Raw genomic sequence first — 25,115 nt, forward strand, 5'->3', positions numbered from 1 at the left:
ACTTGGAAACACCTCATGTAATCACAAGCTCCAACTTAATTTTTTCTTTTCCTTCCATTTCCTCCCCCATAGATAAAATTGAGGCATAAGATAAAGAGAGGCTAGTAGTCATTTAGTCAAGAGGTATACTTCCTGGCAACCATTTAATTGCAAGTATTATAAATTAATTGACTAGCCATTATTGACTCAAAACTATATTTTAATCACATCAAACCATGATTCATTAATGTGATAACATTACTTCTATGATATGACTTCACAACACCTTAAAATATCTGCAAGACTAAGATAATATGGATATCAGATAAGTACATTTTTCAACCTTGTTGAATAAATATGCTTTCAAACTATTAAGAGTAATATAGGTTAGACTACTTTTTGGTGAAATTGATTTGCTCTTAATATCTTCATGTTTATAAGGATAGTTAGTATTAATGGTATGATATACATTGTTCGCCTGTCATCTAAAATTTTAATTGTTTCAAGTCAACTTGTTATTTAATATGATATTAGAGTCGATTTTGTTCAGAACTCATGGATTTAAATCTTGTTAGCCTATTTTATTTCCTATTTTTAAGTCTATTTTTTAATACAATGTGGTAGGCCTGTGATTTGCTTTCATTGAAAATAGTTTACCTATTTCTCTAAAAATATTTCACAATCTCTTTTTCTTCTCTTTTAATTAAAAAGCTTCTTAGTTTTTTAATTAGCAGAAATAGGCCCACATTATTAAATTACAATTTCAGACTTTTTTTTACTGATTTAGCATTAACAAATTTCAAAAATACTATCGTGCTCTAAAAAAAACGTCACATATTACATATGTAATTTATATGAATTGCCTATGCAAAATATACACTCTAATTTTCAACAATATGTGTATCGAGATTTTTTTTAAAAAAATCACACATTAACTATGTAATGTATACGCATCACTTATATATACAATATAACTTTCAACAATATGCACATTGAAAATTAAAAAAAAATATTATGCATCACCTAATAAATTTATTCGCATCGCCTATACAAAATGTACGCTCTAAATTTTAATAATATATGTATCAAGATTTAAAAAAGACGTTACACATCACCTATGTAATATATACACATCGCCTATATAAAACGTATGCTACAATTTTTAACAATATGCGCATCGAGATTTAAAAAAAAATATTGCATATCACTTATGATTTGAGGATGATAAGAATAATTTAATCATGTTATAATTTACATATAGCAAAAAGTATTATACTCTAATAAAATGCAGTTAGTTTTGGATGAAAAATCTATTTAAATGCTTAAGTTTAACATACAGATGAACAAGTTAAAATCAGGCTAAACTAACTGTACTTTACCCTAAACTTTATTAAAGATAAGAATCTATGCAATCTCCCTTAACCTACATGATTAAGTTGACCCCAAGTCTTTCTTCAAAAAAATAAAAATAAAAGTTGACCCCAAGTCTTTCTTCAATAAAAATAAAAGGTAAAAAATTGACTCCAAAGTCTGTCTACATCTGTACTTGCCGCCCAAACTCTCCCACTCTCTCAGGCCCACTAACTCATCAGCTTATCTTCACTTAAAGAAAGAAAGAAAGAAAGAAAGAAATTGTATGCTTATAATAATAAACAACAGCACCCATTCAGTGAACCTAGAAGAAAACCTTAACAATAAAGGACATGAAACTTGTTTTATTTTGCCATGGAAGTAAATATCAAATGCCCATTGTAAATTAAAGAAGAAAAAAAAACTTTCAATCCTTGTACCAATTCAGTGTTAAATTTAAAATTAAAAGAAAATCATATTAAATTGGCATTCCAGATGTTTATTACAATAATATTGCACCAATTGAGTGGCAAGTGTTGGACCACAAAGAAAAGGAGGCTTGCCAATGAGTCAGTTTGAAGGACCAAATATTGGAAGGGTTTCTTCAAACCACTTCTCCTGGACAAAGACATATAAAATAAAATTAATACAAATATTTGTGGGTCCCTATTAATGGCCACTAAAGATTCCAATAACGTGGTTAATGTAACTATTAACGGCGGTTCCTGAAGCTAAATTTTTGCCAAATTTAGTCTAATTCACAGCAGAAAACATTTGCAGAAGAACTATTTATTTTGATGCCAATATAATATTAGTTTTAATATCAAAAGACTACTTAAATGCCCTTATAAGAAAGATAAGGCTTTTTTTGCAAACGACCACCTATATTTCGAAATATCACAGAAAATAAGAGGTACCCTTTAAAAATGTGATAGGAAAGAATAATTTTACTTGAAAGCTAGTGAGAGGTCCCAACCAAGTCTACTCTAAATAATTATCGTGGAGAAAATAATTTGGTGGTCGGTGATGGCTTGGCAGTATTGTTGGCTTGGAGGAGCAGCTCGACAATACGATAGCTTAGAAAAATATCTCGGTAGTGTATAGTTCGAGACAATAGTTCGGCGACGCACATAATTGGAAGTCTAAATTAGGCGGCTTAGTATATTTGCTAAAACTTGATGGAGCTTTAGTTCCTTTGTATCCGATAAGAAGGGTCGGCTCTTTGTCGATGTAAATATGCTAGAGAGAGGTGGTTTGTAAATATGCTAGAGAGAGGTGGTTTCTTGCAATAAGATCAACGGTGTTAGCGTTAAACCGTTATCCCGGCGGCTATGTCGTCGCCCGCGAGATAACGACATCACGTGCATAAAAACATAAACAAAATCCACTGCTTCCACTCATTTTAAAGATGCTTCCGTGCTACTAAGGTGGTGGGAAAGTGAGAAGTACAAGGACAAGAAGAAGAAGAAGAACAAGGTACGATTCTTGATTTGGTTTTAATCCTCTATTTTTCTTTTCCTCTGAGTTTTACTCAAAAGAATCTTAAAAAGTGGAACCCAAGTAGTGTCTTCTCATATTGTTGTTCTATTTGATTCAAAAAGGAATATATGAATCATCTAAAAGTTATCGGCATGAATTGGGACTCCGAGTTTTTCCCTTGTCTTTCCTGGGATTAAAAGTTTTGCTCTCTATTCCTCATTGGGTCTTCCTCTTTGAGAAGCCATACAGGTTGATTCCATGGGATTTCTTGTGTTCTTGTTTTTTTTTCTTATTTAGTTTTTGGTATGGAAATCTTTATAAATTCTTTCTTATCGAAAAGTTTTGGTTCTTTTCTAAGAAGCTACAAGGTATGTTCTTGGGAAAGCACCCATCTCTATCATGTTCCCCTTGACATGTGGAGTTTCTTGATCCATATGATGCAAGATAAAAAAATTCTTTTGTGATATGCTCTGTTGTCATTTATTCTTCCTCTTCTTTTTTATCTTCCTAACTTGTAAAAACACCAAGATAAGTAGCCGTGGATGATTTCTTCATAAAACTAGTTTAATCATATAAGAATCAACTTTTCATGAGCAGAAAGATAGGCATCTATCTGATAGATGTTTATTTTTCTCTAGGAGATCTCAAAGCTATTGTTTTCATTTTACGATGCTAATAAGGCAACTGTCCGCTTCCAAAAGTTAGTCAATATGGATGTCATTTGCCTAATTCATATATCTAGGGAATCTATATCAGATCTAATGTGAAGATTCATCATTAAATTTACTTGATTTCGAAGATGGAATTTCAGGGTCAGTGGATTATTTCTTACTGGTCATGGCAATTGGATCTAGAGAAAGGGGAAAGCAGCAAAACGGTGTGCACTATGTAAACTCTTCTACTCCAAACGTGGTGGTAGAAAGCTTTGAAGGACTTGACCTTTACTTTGATGATCTTGCACTTGGTGAGGTTCTCCAAGATCAGGTGAGCTTGATTACATCTTTGATAGAGATTACAAACAAAGTATTAGAACATCAAGTATCATGCCTATGCTGGTCAAGGCTCTTGTGTACACCTACCATGATAAATTGTGCCGATACTTGCTACAGATTTTGGTACAAGTTGGCATGGATGAGCCATCATCTATTAGATCTTTTGTAAGCATGCTAGCATATGGTATTCATGTTTTTCTGTACAAAATGTTATCAGATCGTACTAAACTACTAATGTATATTGTAATTTACAAGCAACTTCCCATTTTGCCAGTTGGTAGAAGTCATGGTTCGTAAAGTCCTAGATTTCTTACTAATGTTGCTTACCCCATGTACTACATGAGCTTTAGTAATAATTAACTGACTTCACTGCATTTACTTGCCTCTTCTTGTGTAGGCATGTGTAAGGGATAGTTATAGAGTCTGTCTCATAACTAAAGCAACAATTTTGTCTTAAAACATGGACCAATAAGTTGTGGCACTCGCGTTAGTGAGCTCTCAGTGTGGTTTGTGCCAACTGGTCTAGGCCAACAATACATTGTTTAAATAAGAAAATTGTTGAGATACTCATGTACATATGCATTTGAGTTACTAAGCCAGTAGATGTTGACTAGCAGAGGTTACCGCACTTTACATGGCCATCAATGTTTCAAAGAACTAGTGATCTCAGTCAATAAATTGCAGATCATCTTAAAAACATGGTAATTAACTGATTGCTTTGGTTTTCATATAGAATTCTTTTGAGGTCTTTGATTTTGATATCTGACATTGTTTTAGCTAGGAAACTTTTCTGAATTATTGAAGTTTTTTCTATAAGTACATGTACAAAAGTATTTCACTATTTGCCAATTCCCATGTACTATACGACAAGCTCAAGCCTTTAGTCCTGACTATTTGGAATGAATTACATGGATCCTTTTCCTCCATTTAACAATTCATGTATGCTTTGAGATGTAATTAAATGAGAATTGTCACGACCCGAAATAGGAATCATGACCGGCCATACATCTCAATATGCTTGAGATGCACGAAGCCTTATTAATACTCTCTACGTGTACAATGACAAAATAAATAAATAAAATGAGAATGTGCTTTATTAAATTTTATAACTAATTGCAATGAAGATAAAAAAAAACAATGTTAATGTTTTTGAGTCTCTAAATTAAATAAATAAAACTTATAATCTAAAGCACAAAATCTAAAAGAGCGGAAAGGTAAATAGGTGAATCCTAAGTGGAGGTGGAGTCCGGGTACATCTCGCTCAGTCGCCCTGCTGACTATTACCTAAAATAAATAACAATACAAAAACAATAGAACCCGTGAGCCAACAATTATAGCTCAGTGAGTGGAATCCACTCGAAAACCAAATAAATTTTAATTCATATTAATGCTGAATAAATTAAACTAAAAGCAATAATATCCATCACAATATGCAATAGGCATGCTCTCTAAATAATAGCGATGATAACAATAGAGAGATGTCACAACTTGTAACCTTGCACGTTTTCAACATATTAACATCTTTTGATATTTATATTGTATATGTCTCAATGGGTCTAAACCCTGTGGATCCATATCAACTAGAAGTCACCTCGAGATGACGCTCGAAACTTTTCTTCATAGCTGATCCGGTTAAGGTCATCAGAGGGTATCACCCTGTGATTAACACACTCTGTCTTTTCCTCTAACCGTTGAGAGAAGTTAGAGTCACCTAGGAATTTTTCTCATTCATCCTAGGACTGTTCCCTAACCCTGCCAGAGTCACCTAAGAAAGTCACCGCAGTGATCTAATTTAGGACTTTCTCCTGGACTTCCAGATAGACTTGAGTCACCACGGAAAATCGCAAACGATTTATACCGTGACTGTTATCTAAGTCGTATCAATACTAGTCTTATTTTTCTTTTCACAAATTTTAATATTTGCACGAAGTATGGTGATGCACTGAATATAATAATTAAATGCACACATGAAAATAAAACAATTAAATTTTTGCACGTACGAATGAAATAAATAGATTTGCACACAGAAATTGCAACAATTTAATTTTTACATATAAGGGTGAAATAAATAATTTGCACACAGAAAATTTACATGGTCTGATAAAAATACGAAATACAATAAAATAAACATGTGAGTGAACTCACTCACCTGAGTCTAGGCAAGACAACCGAAATCTCAAATCTCTAGCTCACGTACTAAAAATCACCACCTTAAATAATAAATAACAATAATATTTTTAATTAAAACAATTATTAAAAATCTTTCTACAATTTAACCCAAGAATAATTAATATGGGCTGAAATAAGCCCAAATCAGTTGGCTGGGCTGCCAGTTGGCCCGCAGCCCACCCAACTATTTCTTAAATGGATTGGGCCAAGGCCCAATCCAATTAGATAATGGAACCGGGTCAGGTTCCTTAGATTCGGATCCAACCCGACCCGAATCCAAACACTAAAAGGGAGAAGATCAGACTCGGGCAACCCGAGTCTGTCTTCTCTAAGCCGAAGAGAGAGAGAAAAAGAGAGGAAAAAAGAGGAAAAGAGAGAGAAAGAAAAAGAGGAAGAGGAAGACGCCAGCGGCCGCCACGGCGAAGGTTCGCCGGCCGCACCCTTAGCTCCCCAACACCCATACGGTGCCGCCGTCCTCGCGAGGTGGAGGAGAACCCGCGAACGGTGGTCGATCCCATGACCGACGGCGACCGGAGCCTCGAGGGCTCCAACGGTGACTGCCCACGGCACGAGGCCAACGGCAAGGTGCTTCCAGAGGTAGCGGCTGCGACTCGAAGCCGCCGTCCGGCCAGATTTGCCAATGAAGCCGAAGAACCCCCAAATTAGGTATTTTCACTAAACCCTATTATTCTTAAATTAACTTTGAGGGGTGAGAGAAGGCTTACGAAGGAATCACGTGGTGGTCTCCGCTAGCTCCGACGACGCTCCCGGCAGCCGATTCCACGGCGTGACTCCGTCGGTAAAAGAGGAAGAAAAGAGAGAGGAGAGGGTTGAGATCGTTAAGCAGGGAGAGAGAGAGAAGAGATTAGGATTTAATTTATAGATTAGATGAGGATCAAATCTAATCCGATTCGGATTAGATGAAATCTCCCCCCTAACAGCGCCTCGTCGTGTGCTGGAGAGGGAGAGGGGAGGGGCTGCACATGCATAGCACGTGCACCCTCCTCTCTCATCCCCAATTTTTTTTTTTATTCTGACAAGAATACTGTTAATATCCCTTAAATTACAAATCTATGATGCAAAAAATATTTTCTGTAATTTGAGGTTGTACCACTTCACTTGTGATGAATTCACTAGTTTGAGGTCAAACTAACAGCGATGCATTATAATTTCACAAAGAGTAATTGATAACATCATTCTTTCTTCTATGATGCTCTCTGTTTGTTGATTTTGCTTTGATTGTTTGCAAGTGTGACAGAAAGATTTGTTCTATCCATACATACTCAATTTTCTTGTTATCAAATTTGTAGTTTCATTGATGATAATCTCTTTACATATAGTCCCACAAATAATATACTGATGCTAAAATATGTAATAGGTATCATGATCTCTATATTAATTGTCTAAAACTTTAAATAGACTAATGGTGTATTTGCCTTTAAATTTGTGATATATATTACCCCTTAAATAAGTTCACATGTTATTGCACTTTTCTAACATCACACTGTCATTGTACCTATTTCTACCCACCAACTGTAGACATACATTCAACTGATTAACATGTCATCATATTATTTAATTTAAAATCTTTAACTTTGTTAGATTTGTTGCTACATAGGAGCTATTAGATGGCCACAATAACGGATGCATGATTTTTTATTAATATACTTATGCTGTTTATCTGCTTCTTGTTTGTCATGTTTCGTTAACTTTGTTCAGAACCATCACAGGAAATTGTTCATCAGTCACTGATGGGGAATTCTCACAGTGGGGATCACCGATCCAATCGAGATAATGGCCAAAGTAGCAATGGCGTGAATTCCTCAAGAGCAGCACCTCCTGCATGGTGTGCATCTGATGAAGCTTTAGCTAGGCAGTTGCAAGAGTTGGAGAATATGCATATTGATACTTCTCCAAATGATTTCCTTCGTAAGATGGTCCCATAATATATTAATTATTTTGTGAAATTAATGTTTTCCTCTCTAGTAATCCGAGTCTTCCACACCTACAAGGTTTGCAACTCTGTAATGTTGGATTTTCTTTGTGATTCGAAAACTTTTCTACACTATATATGAAAACTTGTGACACAATGAAAAGCATTTGTTCTTGAAAAATAAAGAATATAAGGAAGCAGGTCCATGGTGAATAAGGCCTAAGTCTCCTAATAGGCACTGAAGCCATGTTAACTCGCAGCAGGCTCCAGTCATTGCACGGTATTTCGTTTCGACTGAAGATAATGATACAGTTTTCTACCATTTTAATTTCCATGAAATTAGTGAGGACCCAAGGAACACATAGTACCCTATAGTGAATCATCCAGTGAAAGGACAACCTTCCCAGTCTGAATCACAGTAGGCTCGCAATGTCAAAAAGAACAGACCTTGTGATGTCTTCTGGGTTGATGCATGAATCTACTCAAGACATAGAACATAATAGGTGATATCAAGCCTTGAAACTGTCAAATATATTAGGCGGCTAACTAATCTTCCGTATCGGCCTGGATCTTTAAGCAATTCATCTTTATCGGACACTTTCAAGCCTCTTTCCATAAGAGTGCCCACTGGAGCAGTATTTAATAGACCTACATCTTTTATTATTTCTAATGCATATTTTCTCTATGTCATAAAAAATCACATTTCTAGATGTAGAGATTTCTATTCCTAGAAAATATTTCAACTCACCAAGGTCTTTTATGCACATGCTTCTTGATGGTAGCAATACTGTTTGGATCATTTCCAGTGATCAAAATGTCGTCGACATAAATTAGGAGAATGATAAAGGACTTGCCTTTCTTTTTGGTGAAAAAGGAGTAGTCGGCTCGTGATTGTACAAAGCCAACATAAGTGATGACAAAAGAAAACTTCAAAAACCACTAGCGGGAGGCTTGCTTCAATCTGTAGAGTGATTTGTATAGGCGACAGACGAGATGTTCCTCCTCTTATCTCCGAAGCCCTGGTGGTAGAGACATGTAAATTTCTTCAATCAGGTCACCATGGAGGAAGGCGTTGTGGACGTCAAGCTGATAAAGTGGCCAGCCCATGGCAGCAACTAAGGCAAGAAGACAGCAAACAGAAATAATTTTTGTTGTGGGAGAGAAAGTCTCGTAGTAGTCGATGCCCTCTATTTGGGTGAATCCTTGGGCAACCAGACGTGCCTTATGTCGCTCTATTGTGTCATCAGAGTGGTGTTTGATCTTGTAAACCCACCGACATCCTATGGTTTCTTGTCAGCCAGAAGAGAGGTCAGACTCTATGTGCCGTTGGTGGCAAGGGCATCTAACTCAAGCTTCATTGCAACACGCCATTGAGGGTTGGTGATAGCTTCATTGTAAGAGGTCGTCTCTCTCTCTTGACTGATAGAAGCAAGAAATGATTTGTGTGCAAGCGTATAGCGATGATAAGAGAGGTAATTGGTCAGTGGGTACCTTGTCCCTTTGTGCGAATCTGGAGGAGGAGGTGACTGGATCGAAGGGAGGGAGGATGTGTGATGGTGGAGCAGAGGTAATTGTTGAACCTCACAGGTGGATTAGATTGTCGAGTGGAGCGGCGGAGAAGAATATCAGCTAGTGTTGGTAGATCGGGTGTTCCGGTAGAGCAAATGGTGGTAGTATGACAAGGTGATGGTGGCGGGGAGGAAGTAGAAGGGAGAAGGTTGTTGGGTGAAGAAATTTCAAGCGGAATCGGTCGAGGTAGGTGATCTCAGCGATGATACATGTGGAGGATAGGTGGCAGTTGCAAGTGTGGTGGTGGTGGAGTTGCAGTGGAGGATGGTTGTGATGTTGCCAATGTGGGTTTAGAGGGGGCAACATTTGGGGATCGTGGAGAAGAAAGTGAAGGTGGGCTAGGTGATGGTGAGGTCGGTGGTTAGGTTCAAATGATGGTGATGTGGTTGAGTTAGGTTCAAAATTGGTGTTGGGTTCAAAGGAATGATCATATGAGCTTATGGGATCTGTATCATATCCCCTTAATGGGCTTTCTATTTAGATCAAAAGAAAGGATAGAGAATAGGTATTATTTGGAGAATAAGGAAAAATATCTTCTTTAAAATGGAAATCTCTACTTGTGAAAAATATTTTTGTTAAATGGAAGGTGTAGCTCAGTAGTTAAATTTATAAGAGGTATGGACGTTTGTGGCATAAGACAAGCAACCAAAAACTCATAGATAGGAAAAAGTATGAGGTTTTGAGTAAAAAAGCTCAAATGGTGTCTTGTCAACTAGAATTGTGGAAGATAACCAATTAATGATGTGTACAGCAGTAAGAGCACATTCTCCCCAAAATTAGGAAGGAAGATTAGCTTGAAATTTTAATGCTCTTGCTACTTGGAGAATGCGACGGTGGTTGCATTCCATAACCCCATTTTGTTGAGGTTTGTAGACGCAAGAATGTTGAAAAAGAACACCGTTATCTTAAAAAAAAGAGCGAAGAGAGATAAATTCACCACCATTATCACTTCGAATAGTTTTGGTGCGAGTTTCAAATTGAGTAGAAACATAACTAAAAAAACGTTTTAAAAGCAGTTATGTTTCATCTTTATGTCGCATTAAAAATATCCAAGTAAAATGTGAAAAATCATCGACAATGGTGAAAAAATAATGAGAACCAGAAAGTGAAGGATGTCGATAGTGACCCCAATAACATCAAATGATTTTAGAGAAAGTATTATTGACATTGAAGGGTAAATGACTTTGTTTGGCAAGTGGACAAATAGAGCAAGCTTTATTGGAATTAGTAGAAAAATTTAAGAAATTTTGGGCAATAAAATTCAAGCGGGAAGATGATACATGCCCTAAGCGGTTGTGCCAAAGGTTGGTAGGTGAGATGGTGAGATTGCATGTTGGTTGGGTCAAGTATGTGGCTTGTTTAGTGATAGACTTTCCTGCTCCTAATGCCACCAAATAATAGAGTACGTCATGATTCATCCAAATCAATCATCTTCCTTGTATCCAGATCCTGCAAAATACACTAATAAGGGGAAAATGTCACTGAACAATTTAAGCTTCTTATCAATCGCCCCTTTAACAACAAATTAACTTTGAATGTAGGAATAGATAACACATCATACAATTTATAGACAGAATTCAAGGGCATGGATCCTTTAGCAATAGTTTTGGCCTTCTCTCCACTAGGTAATAATACGGGTGACAACGAGCAACCTTTGTCTTTATACAGTATTTTTGATGATGAGGTGATATGATTTGTTGCACCACAATTGATAATCCAATTTCGAAGAGCTAATTGGGACAAACCTAATTTTGTGACTGCATTTGCCTTAGGATTAGGGGCACCTTCTGTCCGATTATTAAGAAGTTCCATAATCTATTTTAATTGGGCCTCTATAAATATTGTGTTAGGCCCACCTTCTTCATAGCTCGCCTGATTGATTGTAGAGTAATTGTGCTAAGCAAAATGTGAGCCCGAATTGGACTTGGCCTTTGGATGGGAGGTAGGCATGTAATTTATAACACTTTTGGACCCGATGTCCATCAGCATCACAATAGGTGCAAGTAGGTCGCACCTTTCCAGAACCGGGTCTATTACATCGGTGATTAGAATCAGGATTGCTCCTCTCGTTCTTCCCTGGTGCCGGCAGATGAAGCTTGCGGACGTCCATGGTAGCAACCGAGGTCGACTCGGTGGAGGAGGAAGCAACTCCTAGATGGCGTTGTTTCTCCTCTTGAGCAACGATGGAGTTTGCTTTGCAGACCGAAGGAGAAGGTTTCATCAGGAGGATCGGCCACGGAACACTGTAAGATTCATTCAAACCTATTAGCAATTGCATTATCTTTTGTTGCTCTGATTGTAATGTTTCACAATACATTCCTAGCTCGTCCCATAGGGTTTTCAACCAGGTGTAATAAGTGGAGACAGAGGTGATTTTCTGTTTGTGGAGGGCGATGTCTCGTTGGATCTCAAAGATGCGGGCTAGATTGCCTTAAGAGAATTGAGTGTCGAGGTCCTCCCAAACTTCTCTAGCAGTGGAATAAAAATTCACACTGTCAGCAATTTCTGGATCACAGGTGTTGACTATCCAAGAATGGATAATGTCATTGCATCTTGACCAAATAGCGTGACCTTCAGGATCATTTGCTTCTGAAGGAGCTGAGATAGACCCATCAATGAATCCGAGCTTGTTTCTTGTATTCAAGGCTCAAATCATGGATCTTTTCCAACCGGAGTAGTTATCTCCATTGAGGGGTTTAGAAACGAGAACTAATCTGAAATGATCGGAATGATGGATGAAGTAAGGATTGGAGAGGTCAGCAAGGGATTCCTTTTCCTATCTTTGATGGATCTAATAGAACAACACCTTGGGAAGAAGAATGATCATCTTCAGCCATTGAGGGTAATCAAGGTTTTGGTGGATTAGAGTATGGCTGCAATAGAACTTGGTTGCTAGGGTTCTAGCTCTGATACCATGTAAAAGGGAAAAATTAAATAGAATGAGGTGATTGTATATTTTATTAAGATGAATTGAGTACATAAATAGGATGAGATTATAACAATCTCTCCTACAATTAGCCTTATCTATCCAACAGATTAGGATAGAGCTGCTATCTACAAGGAAAGTAAATAACAAAAAGATAATAACAGATTAACCAAATCAATAACAATAGTAACAAAATCTAATTTCGATATTTCTTTCCAACACTATTGATGATGTTATTGTTATGATTCTGTATTTGAGATGGCTTTTGGGTGACTAAGGTCATTTGGAGGTATATCTTATAGTTTCATGTATTATTTTCACTTGAAATTGGAACTTTCGAACATGAAGCCTGTATTTACTCACTAATCTTGGTGCAGTCTTTCCTCTCCCTTCTGTGATCCTTTGTTGTCTTGTTGCTGAGTGTCTTTTTTCCCTCTCCGCTGTCTCTTCCGAAGCTCTGCTTTCAGATTTCCAGATATGAAATCTAGTTCAGATTTCATATCTGAATTTCCAAATCAGATTGCATGTAATGATTTTCTGCTCAAGTTGCAGATAGGATCTCCAAATTTTATTTCCTATCTGAAAATCGAACTTCCATTTTAGGTTGTCAATTTTCATGTTAGAGGATCAATTGTGCAACAGTAAAGGACTTTAGATATGATTATCAGAACTTTGGAGCTTCTTCACTGTTGGTTAGCCAATTGGTAACTTCATTCTGGAAGTTGAATAGGAATTGCTATCATATTGTTTTGTTGTTTACTGGTTTTTTCATCCCTATTACCTTGATATCCATCGTGCTATCACATATTTACTAGATTTGTTATCTGATTGAATTTTTGTGGTCTGCTTATATAACACATAGTTTTCTGTAGGTACTCTGAAGATCATTATTTGATTAATTTGCCTATGTTTTTATATACAGGATTTTTACTAGCCTATCGGCTTAGGTCATTTGTGTGTTTAAAATCATCCTGCGTCAGATTAGCTATTGTTGTGAAATGCCTGAAATCAATGCATGTAGAAAGGAACACACTTTTTACTCTCAATGCCGCAACATGGATAGCCTAAGCCTAAAAAGGAATATTTGCTTACATGTTCTTCTCTTACAAAGTTGCCATTCCTTTTGCTAATAAATAATTACCATCTAATGACTGAATTCTGTACATCTACATAATATTTATGATCGTGAAATTCTTCTTTTATGCTAATTATTATATTCAAACAATGATTTATGTTAGATATAGCATCCGTCGAATCTTCCCAACCAGTTAGTGAATCCAACTCTAGCAACAATAACACAGAGGTAAATTATGCTTTTCTCTTCATTTCTGTACTACATGATAGATTCTGCATGCTTTTGTTCGCCCCAGCTTTGCATATCTGAACTCGAGTATGTGGTTGCTGATGTGTAGGTGACAGAGGAAGACAACATTGAACCGGATAATATGACATATGAGGTGCGTTTAATGTGCATGAGAAGCATAGTACAAGTGATCTTATCTCAAACATGAAATAATATCCTATCAATCATCAGCTCTCACTGTTTGTATTTGTGTTGAACTTAAAACTGTTCGAATTTTCTATTAAAGATATGATATACATTGTTGGTTCATTACTAACAGCTTAAGTTTTGGGTCAATTAGTAATCTAACATAACTAATATACAATAACCGGGGAAGAAATATTTCTCTCTTTTCTATATCTCATTTTAGTATCTTTCTACTTTTATCATGGTATTCTCATTCTAAAAAAAAATTTATGCTTCATTGTGGAAGTTATATTTGTTGGAGCTCAAGCATACCATGTATAACCAGACCTATCAATAGCAGCCTTGCCATGGCTGATATGGCGCTTTTCTTTGATGAGAAATTAAAAAGAGTTCATTTATTTCATAGAGGCATCTGATATAGAAAAAGCAAATGTATTTTAAGGTTGAAGGTAGAGCACTCTGGACTCTTGATACTTGTTTGTGGTAATGTGAATTTACTGTTGGCACTTTATAATTTGGGCCAGCAAGTGACAGACAACATTTGTCTCTAGGAAGATTATTGAATCGATGTTCTCTACTTTTCTAGTTACATCATTTGATTATTTAAATGTAAATAGCATATTATGTATGCCTCTCATCTCAGTTATTTTTCTTTTCCTGTATTTAGCAATTGCAATCATTAGGAGAAGAAATTGGAATTGAAAGCAGAGGTTTATCTGATGAGATTATCTCCTATTTGCATACTTCAAAGTACAATCCAGACTTCTCATCAAGGGAAGAGAATCATGAAGAGTATGCTACTTTGTTCAGATATATCTATTTTATTAGCAATGTAGGCTACTGCATGATAGACAACAGTACCTTTGTTCAGTTGATTTATGTATGTCATCTAAAGTTAAACTATTTATGATGAAATATGATTTAATCACTGTTAAATCTTATTTTGACTGAAACTAGTTGACATAGAAGCCTCTACACTTAAAACTGGTCTTGCAAATGCTCGACAAAAATAGTCATTTTCTTGCTCCATAATCCTATATAATAGCCTGTTCTTGATATGAAAAGAAAATACCGAAGAAGCCAAGTTAAATGCTCAACAAAATAAGTTCTAAGTGCTTATGTTGCTGCTAATTTTCTTCATCCTTTAGATAAAGAGTCTTTTTATCTCTCCTCTGCATGTAGATGTGTCATCTGCCTATCAGCTTTCAGAAAAGGAGAAAAGTTGATTAATTTGCCATGTGAGCATTATTATCATGCTGCTTGTATAACTCGGTGGTTCAAGGATAAGAAGGTAAAACTCATTTAGAATGGTAATAGTGCTGTTCTTTGTCAACCTTCTACAATATGATCTTCTCTGCAAACTTCACTTATTTAATTCATTGGTCTTCTGAAGTGAACTGTTCATGCTTGTATAGATTGAAGAAACAATTGATCTGTTTAGAAAAATCTTTGGTTACTTGAAGTTGCAAGTAATATTATTATTTATTTAGAAGATTACTTCCTTAGACAATTAAAAAGATTCTGTCTCGATTCCGTTCTCGACTTCGGTACTAATTTTAGACTTTGTCCAGCAGAAGATGAAGCGATATTCGACTAACTTGTAATCTCATTGTTTGTTCCTGCAACATTTTTAGGTTACAAATCCCTATATCTTGACTGACACAAAAATAACCTCTGCAGGACTGGAAACTAACAAATTCTTCATCCATTTAACAAAATAGAAGCAGTATATTTGGAAATGCCTGACAAACTATATATTTGTAGCACACCACATGAATTAGATCTTATGTCTGTAATTTTGGGTTGCCTTTATCTTTTTGCACCATTTAGCCCTATTTGCGATCAAGTTCTCTATGAATCTGAGATTTATCTTGTGACCTCACATCATTCATCTCAAAGGTCTCATCTAAACTACATTCATTCTTAATTATTTTCACCAATGCTAAGACATTTTAGCCATGAAACATTATATTTATGCCCATCTATAGAATTTTTCTCATTTTTATACAAACTTATCAATGAAACAGTACACAGGTCATCAATGATTATTAAGTACAACCTTAAATACTGTATTTTGTGACTGTAGATCTAGAATTATAGAATACTTGGATGAATTCTTTATACTCTATCCGTTAGTGGATGAGTCAATAACTTATCAACTTATCGCTAAACCAGACATGCCCGGTGTGCAAATATGAGGTATTCGGGCCTAGCTAGATAATGTCCAGGGAAGCTGCAAGCGAAATGTCCTTCAATGTAAGTACTTCTGAACTTCATGTGTTAGATCTCAATCAGGAAATTGATGCATGAACCTTAGAATGATCTTCTTTTTGGCAGGTAGAGTATTTCATGTAAGCACAGTAAGGGTGGTAAAGCCGACATCAGTTTATATGACGAGAACTTCACGATATGGTTCTGATAGCAAGTTTGTAGTAATATTTTGTGCTTGGATTAGTTATCTTATATATTGTTTATATGCTACTTCACAAGATACAGAATATATCCATGTATATTGTATAGCATTGGATATGCTCACCTCTGTTTGAAAATAAAATTTGGGCAAATGTATACTTCAGCTTGTAAGTAAATGTATTGCCATATGCCCATCAATTTGAGATATATTCCCCCTCAAAGATGCTTATTTTCAAATAAATTATTGCAAAGGGAAACATGCATCATGCATGCATAACCTTTGAAAAGTTCAGTGTTTGAATTTGCCGGTATAAACGGCTTTAGCCATGCATAGTGTTGCTGGAATTGTATGATAGCTAACAAATACATCATATTAGTTCTGATATTACTACATATTAGATGTATCATCATTGAGTTTCGCAAACCATCAAGTTCTCTCTCTGTCGATCTTCTTTTTTCCTTGGCTTCTCTTAAGGATTATTGGACAGATTAGAGGAAGATACATGTTAATCTTAATGTAAGACCAGCTTGGGATATGCTTATCTCCTTGGCCTAGTGGTTGATTTAGAAGGGGAGAAATAAGAAAAAAAATTCAATTGGAAGGTTTCTACCTCTAATGTTCTTATTTCTCTGAAGGATTTCTAGAGAAGATGGATTGTGCTCTATTTATCTCTGAAAGTCTAATAGTCTAGTCCCCCAATTTTTTTTTTTTTTTAAAACAAAAAAAGAACTCGTGTTTAAAGTCCATGTAGAAACCCAATTGGAGTAGTGTTATACTGAATTCAGAGTGCTTGCTCTAGTTACTGAATTTAGTGTCTCCTTGATGCTCAAATTGTTCTAGGGTTTGTTGGGCCGGCTCGACCCGAAAACTGTTATCTAGGCCAAGCCAAGGTCTGAACAATGGACCGGTCCATGAAACTTCTGTGCCTACCTTATGCAAGTTCACTTGTTAAATTTCATGTGGACTAAAGAGTAGATGAAGAAGATTAGAAGTCACTATTTATTAAAAGTAATTGGTATGATGCAGAGCACAATAATATTCTATAGATATTGAGGTATCATTTTCAATCTTCTGCCAGTGTATAATATGAGAATGTCAAAAATGTTTGCAATCTTACTCTCATTGTCAAAGAGGTCACTTTGCAATATGAATAGTATTATAGATCTTTTCAAATGTTTTCTTATAAATGCTATAGATGAGTAGGATACTCTACGTGGCAGGTTTACAAGAATTCTTTGTTTTTATTTTTATTTTATTTTTTAAGAGAGAGTGATAATTTAAGCTTGTAGAATAGTTGGTCGGTTAATATAATAAAAGTGCGGCCCATTAAGCCTACAAGTGTGTGGGAAATATGATGTTATTTAATAACCTTTTAGAATAGTTAGTGAGCTTCTCTAACCAGAAAGCCTATTGACAAATTTAATTATAAATGTGTGGTAGATAAAAGGTAGTGGAGTACAAGGGCTATAAGTTTTTGGGCAATGTTAAGAATGAGAGAGAATTTATCCCTAACCCAAATCAGACAATATTTTTGTGAGTAAACCCCCACAACACTAGCTAACAACAAATAATTAGATAATGTGACAATGATCTTTCATTCCTTTCTCCCATTTGCATCCTAACTTCATCCATCAGTAGTCCCATCACTACCATTCCCATAAGTTTGTCCTGGTGGTAGTTATCAATAATAGATTTGAATCTTGATAAAGATTTGATTGCAAGGGAATTATTTAATGAATCATATCTTAGGCATCTTAATGATCTATTCTTCAACATATTCTAGCTTCAAAGCAAGTACTTATAAAGAATAAACTACTCACACTTCTCCTCTTAGTTGTCTTGATGTGTTTTTGCCTATAAGTAAAGTAATGGTGGATTGATCCATTGCTGACTCAGATCCACTCTATCAGTTGGATTCTTTTGCTCCTCAGCTATCCTGTTGGCAGATTCTTGGAAATTTTAAATGTTCTTTTGGGTTGTTGATTAATTGTGTTTACTTAACTCTTTCTAGTGATAGGTGGAAAGTAGAGGTGTGAAAGAAAGAAAGAAAACAAATAGACCCATTATCTTAGCTAATTAGTGTGAGTATTTAGAGTAATTAATGAGTTTATTTGGTGCAAGAAAAGGCCATCAACTATTATATTAGCTAATTTAATTAATTATTGGATGTACATTGATATGATGTTTAAAATGGAATTATAATTGAACAATCTCTTACTTTATTTGCTTTCTTATTTGTTTTAGACCACTTGGATATCAAATGGAAGAGATGATTGAATGATTTTTCTCTCTTTCTTTACTTTCTTTCCTCTACAGTGGTCAATATTATTTATATGTCAATCCTTATACCAATTCTCATACCTAGATAAATATCATGAATTCTTAATTCATTCAAAAGAAAGAACTATCCAATCCAAACTCTTCACTCACATAAAATGACATTAGCTCCCCTCTTTGTCTGCCAACCAACCTACATATATGACCATGACATCTATATTTTAATTACATATATTGATATATTTTCTATGAACTATCTGACTCTTATTTAAGAGGAAATCTAGAAAGAAAAGCTGAGAGTAAGATAGTTACTTAGACATTTTTAGTTTAACATTGTTACTAAAGTAAGAGACATTAAATAGTTGAGAAGTTTAGGTATAATTGACCCCTTTTTTTAAAGGGAAATTTGTATATAATTGCTTACCTTTTAACGTAACTGCGGTTTACATCATATATTTTTACTATTTACAAATCGAGCTTTATAATTTAGTGAATACGTGTAGAAAATATCATGAGTTAGATTTGGACTAACATCGTGAAAATATTCGGTTAAATAGAGATATTTTATTTTTAAAATAACTAAAATACCTTTATTTCTTAAATAAGTAAAATTCCCTTAGTATGACTTGACTGAGGGTATTTTTATAATTTTTTTAGTATAATTAATTTAATTTAGAAGTTTAGTTAAGCTTAACTAATTGATCTAACCGGAAGATATTTTTTGTACATATTTGCTAAATTATATGATTCAATTTGTTAATAGTAAAAATATAAGGCGTAAATCATAATTTTATTAAAAAAAAAGGGTGTTATATGTAAATTTCTCTTCTTTTTTTATGATTATATAAAGTTTTCCGTGAAAGCAAGAGCAATCCATAGAAGATAAGAGGAACAAAACCAACCTACGTGGAGTGGATTAATGCCAGAAGTTTAAGTGCAAGTTGATGCCTTATCCGTCTCTTTCCCAAGTTCTGAATAGCTCCCTACAGTTGGTCAATGGTCATGAATAAAGTCTTATCAGGATCCAATGCAGATAAGGATAAAGGGCAAATCAAGCATGATATCGATTTATCCGCACCATGAATAAGAGCAAGTTTCTCTTCTTCGTTTTTATTTGTTTTCTCGCTTAATTTGGATATAATATATATTGGCAACCATATAGCTGCTACTATAAATGCCAGGATATCTTATATGATAAGTTTGTAATTGACTGTATAATAACTTGAATAATAATAATAATAATACACAATGCTTACTCTTACCTCTATCTGCCGCATAAGATATCCTACTTATCGATATAATTGACATAGCAATATTGGATAAGTAACGAATCCTATACGATTAGATTTTATTTTAATATAATTTTTTTTTACTTCAATTAGAACCACAGGGGAGTGGTGAGTTGAAATTGTATTGTTATCCATGAATAATAATAATAATAATTCACGAATAAGTCGAATTGTATAATACTGGAATATATTTATAAAGAATAAGAATATATGAATTAGGTATGATATTCCAGAACTTTTGACTTTTGACTTTTGACTTTTGAGTGGCAGATATGCAAAGAAGCCCCTCAACTTTAACCGCCCATGCGACCACCCCCTCTACTTTTGTGAGCACCACCTAATCCATCTTCCAGAATCCACTGACGCCTATCAGCTCAGCTTATTCGCCGGCACTATTCGACCGTCCACTGCCTACCCACTCGAATTTAGGATAAAATCCACGCACTTATTCCGCCCCGCCTCTCCTCTATCCACAAACTTATCCGACCCAAGGCGTAACCCCCCTTGACCGCTCCAACGGCGTTCCCGCGCTTCCCCAATGGGTGGTGGTGGCAGTCTTCGTCTCCTCCTCCTCCTCCTGCTCCTCTTCTTCCTTAACATCCCCCCTTCCTCCAAGAATTCCCGATTTGCCCTCCTCCTCGCCTCCAAATCCCTCTCTCTCCGCCGACACCGTTAGGGCAAGGGCTTACGCGTAGGGCGTAGGGCGTACGGTTTTCGCGCTTCTATGGGGGCAGGGGTTTCTTCCAGCTCGCTCGGGCCGGAAGTGGTCGCCCGAGGTCGGAGGACGGCGATGGGGGACTTGCCGGAGAGCTGCGTGGCGGAGATATTGATGCATCTCGATCCGCCGGAGATTTGCCGGTTGGCGCGGCTGAGCCGGGCGTTCCGGGGGGCTGCGTCGGCGGATTTCGTGTGGGAGGCGAAGCTGCCGAGGAACTATGCCTACTTGTTGGAGAAGGCGTTGGGAGAAGAGGATTGCAAGCGGATTCTTACCAAGAAGGACATTTATGCTCGGCTTTGTCGCCGGAACCCCTTCGACGGGGGAATTAGGGTATGTGGGGAGTTTTTTCTAGGGAAAAGATCGTATTTTGCGATAGGTCCTTGATTAAAGTTGCTTTTTTTTGTGTGGTTGTTGTATATGCGGTTTGGGGGGTTTCTGTTTTTGTGAATTGTTTATCTTAATGAATGGTGATTTGGTGGATTGATGGTGTAGGAATTCTGGCTAGAGAAGAAGAGGGGTGGGATTTGCATGTCATTCTCTTCAAAGGCGATGTCAATCACGGGAATTGATGACAGGAGATATTGGAAGTGCATTCCCACTGAAGAATCTAGGTATCAGATCCGCTGTTTATTTCTTCTTTAAAAATCAGTTTGCTTTGTCTAGTAGTATACTATCTTTTAGCTATCTCTACCATATAAGCAGGCAATGATCATGGGACAAGATGAGTTTCTTCAGTAGTTTGTCAGTGGTACAAGATCTATAAATTGGGCATTCCTATTAATGATTCTTTGTGGTTAGTTTTTTTGTAATTTGAGCCTCTATGCCTTTCTCTCAATTTGAAATTATGTCTATGAGGTTTGCTTCTTTTTTCTTATTTTTTGAAAAACTTGGGAGTTTCTCGGAGTGGTTGCATTTCAAATTGGTTCCATTTGCAAACTTGTACAATTATAGCAACTAGATTATGTTTTCTCTACAGTGGATGTTCTTTGTGGTTTGCGTTGGTTAGTTCCTTACCACCTTGGAGGGGGAGCTTTTCTCTTTTTCTCCTTCTCTTTTAAGAAAATAACACAATTTTCCAGCCTGCAAGAGCTGGCTGCTTTTATATTTCAATGAATTTTCTGCTTTATACCCCTTAAAGCACTTTTTTTGCATGAATATATATTCTAAGGTTTTGGATATCACATTAATTTCCCTTGAGAAATTTTGGAAGTACTTGTATGCCTCTAAACTGTCATTTTCCACACAGTGTTATATATAGAATACCAATTGTTCATGTGTGTAAGTATTTAAGAGGATTATGCATGCAAAAAAAGCCCCCACAGTTATTGCAGAGCTATTTTTTTTTTCCAGTTTTCCTTTTCCAATGTTTTATCCTATGAAGCATGGACACTAATATGAAATGTGGGATACTATGTGCTATGGGTGCAAATATGCCAATTCTTGAATTCTTGATAAGTTGGGTATGGTAATGAATTTATGTACATTAAGCTTCCTATCTATTCCAAAAGGACGCAATATTTACATATGGTAAGAAAATGAACAGAACTTGTGATGGTACTGTGTTCTAATTTTCTTTTAATTATTATATTTTCCAAAAGGACGATTCTGATTCCTGCATAATTTTCAACTATCATGATATGCCAATATGCCATGTGCGTTTATTGGTCTTCTCAACATTTTGCTAACATGCAGTTGTGAGCCTAGATTGGACTGTCTAGGTAGGCTTCTGAATGCATACTCATTTAGCTGTCCTTCATTATGTTTGTTGTCCTTTGGAAAGTTGTATAACAGGGTGTGCTTTGGCAGGCTTGCTTTTAGAACTGTTCTTTTGAGTCATATTTATTTGTACATTTGCAACTTGTCATTCTATTATGATGAAGAGGTTTGCAAAGTACCTTACTTTTCTACTAAATAATTGATGCCAGATTTGCATTTTCAACTTAAGTGATCATTCTGGGAAAAAGGGTTGGTTAACTAAACTGTTAGTGCTACTAAGAAAGATTCTTGATTTTGACTATCATTGTTATTTGTGCGAGTCTGTCTGTATTGGTAAAATGACTATTATAAGTGCATGCATCTACAAGAACATTGGCACAAGTCCCTCTTCAGTAGAAATCACGAAATACTTAAAGATGGACTATATTGAGGCATTTCAATCAGATTTGATTGCATGATTAATGATGTCGTTGTTAATTCATTAAGAAAGATATCAATTTGCCGAATAATTGGAGGCCAACTTACTGATGTTTTAACTGAAAAAAGAGAGTTACAGATTAATATAATCTGTATTCTCTATTTTAAGTTTCAATTATATCATATCATGGTATGGTCCAACAATGTCTTGTAGATAAGAGAAATAATGTGCAAGCTTAAACTCATGTTCTTGCAGGTTCCGCACAGTTGCATACCTCCAGCAGATCTGGTGGCTTGAGGCAAGGGGAGAGATTGACTTCTGCTTTCCTGAAGGTACATATAACTTATTCTTCCGGCTTCATCTGGGAAGAGCCTCCAGGCGACTCGGTCGACGGATTTGTAACCCTGAACACATTCATGGGTGGGATATAAAGCCGGTGCGGTTTCAGCTATCAACTTCAGATGGTCAGAATGCACAGTCCAAGTGTTATTTAGATGAGCCTGGGGAGTGGATTCATTACCATGTAGGTGATTTTGTAGTAAAGGACTCTGATTTGCCGATGAATCTCAAATTCTCTATGACTCAGATTGATTGCACACACACTAAAGGGGGTCTGTGCATTGACTCTGTTTTGATACAGCCCAACGGTATGAGTCAGCAGAAGATATCTCCCATTTATCTGTAGCTTGCAGAACAAACTGAAGGTTATCAGATAGCAATTTGTACAGAAATCGTTTCTTCTTCCACAGATTACTGCCATTTGTACATGTTTCTTGTGTATGTAATGCAAGAGATGAGTGATTTTTTTTCTTTTTTTATCGATTTTTTTTTCTTTTCTTTTTTGTCAATAGGGATGAGTGACGTTAAAATTTCTTCTTTCCTTTTGTTTGTTGTACTCTTATACGGTATGTTTAAGATTTTGTTCCATTATACCATTCAGCACATCTAATTCAGGGGAATGTTCAAGCCCTTCAGCTCACCTTTCCACATTGATAATAAAGTAACATACGCTTCCATTAATGGAAGCTATTAAGCATACAAGGGTGGAGTGGATTGTAAAAGGCCTAAAGAAATGTGGCAAGGGGAGAATGAAAAAAAAAAAATTCATGTGGTATTGTGTGAATAATAATAATAATAATAATAATAATAATAATAATAATAATAATAATAATAATAATAATAATAATAAAGGTAAAACGCAATGTGTTTTTGATATATTTCTATTAAACCAATTTACCTTTTGATATTCCGATTGATGAAAGCTTGAAGCTATCTCCGTCTATCTTCGTCGGTAGAGAGATTTTATCCAACGCGTTTCACTCGCTCGGACATAGTTTTTTGCAATTAGTTTTGTTAGCAAATGCCAAAGTAACCCAAGAATCACTCCCATTGATGGAATGCCATTAAGTGTATTGACTGTCAGGCTATCTTCGAGGCAAGAACTATTATATGTATAATTCTAAGGGATCTGATCTTAGGCTAAAAAGGTACTTCGATACTGATTGGGTTAATGATCCTAATGATCGAAAATTTATTACAGGGTAAGGAAGTTGTGGTTGATCGAGCAAAGGATGGATAATTTTGTAGGTAATGAAAGGGGATTTTTTTTTTTTTAGCATACATTCAATGTAGGCTAATCCATAGGGTAAATTATACATTACACCTTATGGTTATGCCTAATATTGAACACTATCATCTTAAACTATCATTTTGCCCATTGTGGTCTGAACAATATAAAAAACTAATCGATCGTTAATAAGCTATTAAATATCTATAATGCATCTGTAGTATAAATATTCTCACTGTTTGAGCAACTATGAATCTTCTATCCATTTTTTTTTGTGGTAATTGAGATATTTTATTTTTTATGATCATAAATTCAAAAGTATATGATGATAGAGAGATGATAACTGAGATTTAAAACTCATAATCTTAACTAGGTGGTAATAGAAGATGGAGAAAACTTATTTTATTTTATGTTTGAAAAATGAGAATTGGTGAGTAAAATTAATTAAATGAGGTGCAATTTTAACATTTTGATGTCTATTCTGGCACCAAATTAAAAAAAAAAAATCTCTCCAAAAGATTTTAAATTTTCTTTGTGCCATTTCCATTAATATGAATAAAAAATATAACAAGTCCACCACATTAGTCTCTGACTGCAGAGAAGCAACGAGAGTAGTTTAATTTTAGGCATTGCCAGGAAAGGATAATTTATAATTTTAGGCATATATATATATATATATAAACATCAACAGAGAGCATCCTTCCAGATTGATGTCAATAATTCATTCAACCTAAAATGGAAGAAAATTTTAGAAACTTTCAATTAAATAATGTCCCATGTACTATATAAATAAATAAAAGATACTGGGCCATCTACTATTACATTTAGTCT

General features: G+C 35.6%; 2 protein-coding genes across 8 annotated transcripts; both read left to right on the forward strand.

Annotated features, from left to right (window-relative positions):
- The first annotated feature begins 2,679 nt into the window (after nt 1-2,679).
- LOC140801277 (E3 ubiquitin ligase BIG BROTHER-related-like) lies at nt 2,680-16,519 on the forward strand. 7 transcript variants are annotated; one of them, XM_073156303.1, is made up of 9 exons: nt 2,680-2,805; nt 3,620-3,792; nt 7,700-7,898; nt 13,636-13,700; nt 13,810-13,854; nt 14,554-14,678; nt 15,069-15,177; nt 16,062-16,142; nt 16,224-16,519. In XM_073156303.1, exons 2-8 carry the CDS (start codon nt 3,646-3,648, stop codon nt 16,101-16,103), a joined length of 732 nt encoding a protein of 243 aa, XP_073012404.1. In that variant the 5' UTR covers nt 2,680-2,805; nt 3,620-3,645; the 3' UTR covers nt 16,104-16,142; nt 16,224-16,519. The 7 variants fall into 7 exon arrangements, with proteins under 7 accessions (XP_073012404.1, XP_073012408.1, XP_073012405.1 ...); XM_073156304.1 differs by having other exon boundaries at nt 2,693-2,805; nt 3,608-3,792; XM_073156305.1 differs by having other exon boundaries at nt 2,803-3,057.
- A 3,672-nt stretch (nt 16,520-20,191) lies between these two features.
- LOC140801346 (F-box protein PP2-A13-like) lies at nt 20,192-23,652 on the forward strand. The gene is made up of 3 exons (XM_073156420.1): nt 20,192-20,913; nt 21,076-21,194; nt 22,973-23,652. The coding sequence occupies exons 1-3, from the start codon at nt 20,590-20,592 to the stop codon at nt 23,400-23,402; spliced, it is 873 nt and encodes a 290-aa protein (XP_073012521.1). The 5' UTR covers nt 20,192-20,589; the 3' UTR covers nt 23,403-23,652.
- The last annotated feature ends 1,463 nt before the right edge of the window (nt 23,653-25,115 follow it).

The sequence above is a fragment of the Typha latifolia genome, chromosome 14 (assembly GCF_019914945.1).
Source record: "Typha latifolia isolate L0001 chromosome 14, TyphaL0001v2, whole genome shotgun sequence".
Lineage (NCBI taxonomy): Eukaryota > Viridiplantae > Streptophyta > Magnoliopsida > Poales > Typhaceae > Typha > Typha latifolia.

Bases quoted from the DNA above. Each gene is read 5' to 3' on its own strand.
- LOC140801277 (XM_073156302.1), top strand. From the start codon at position 3,478: ATGCTAATAAGGCAACTGTCCGCTTCCAAAA. The intron at 7,899-13,635 runs GTAAGATGGTCC...GATTTATGTTAG, and splicing joins TTCTCCAAATGATTTCCTTC to ATATAGCATCCGTCGAATCT. The intron at 13,855-14,553 runs GTGCGTTTAATG...TCCTGTATTTAG, and splicing joins CGGATAATATGACATATGAG to CAATTGCAATCATTAGGAGA.
- LOC140801346 (XM_073156420.1), top strand. From the start codon at position 20,590: ATGGGGGCAGGGGTTTCTTCCAGCTCGCTCGGGCCGGAAGTGGTCGCC. The intron at 20,914-21,075 runs GTATGTGGGGAG...TTGATGGTGTAG, and splicing joins CCTTCGACGGGGGAATTAGG to GAATTCTGGCTAGAGAAGAA. The intron at 21,195-22,972 runs GTATCAGATCCG...ATGTTCTTGCAG, and splicing joins ATTCCCACTGAAGAATCTAG to GTTCCGCACAGTTGCATACC.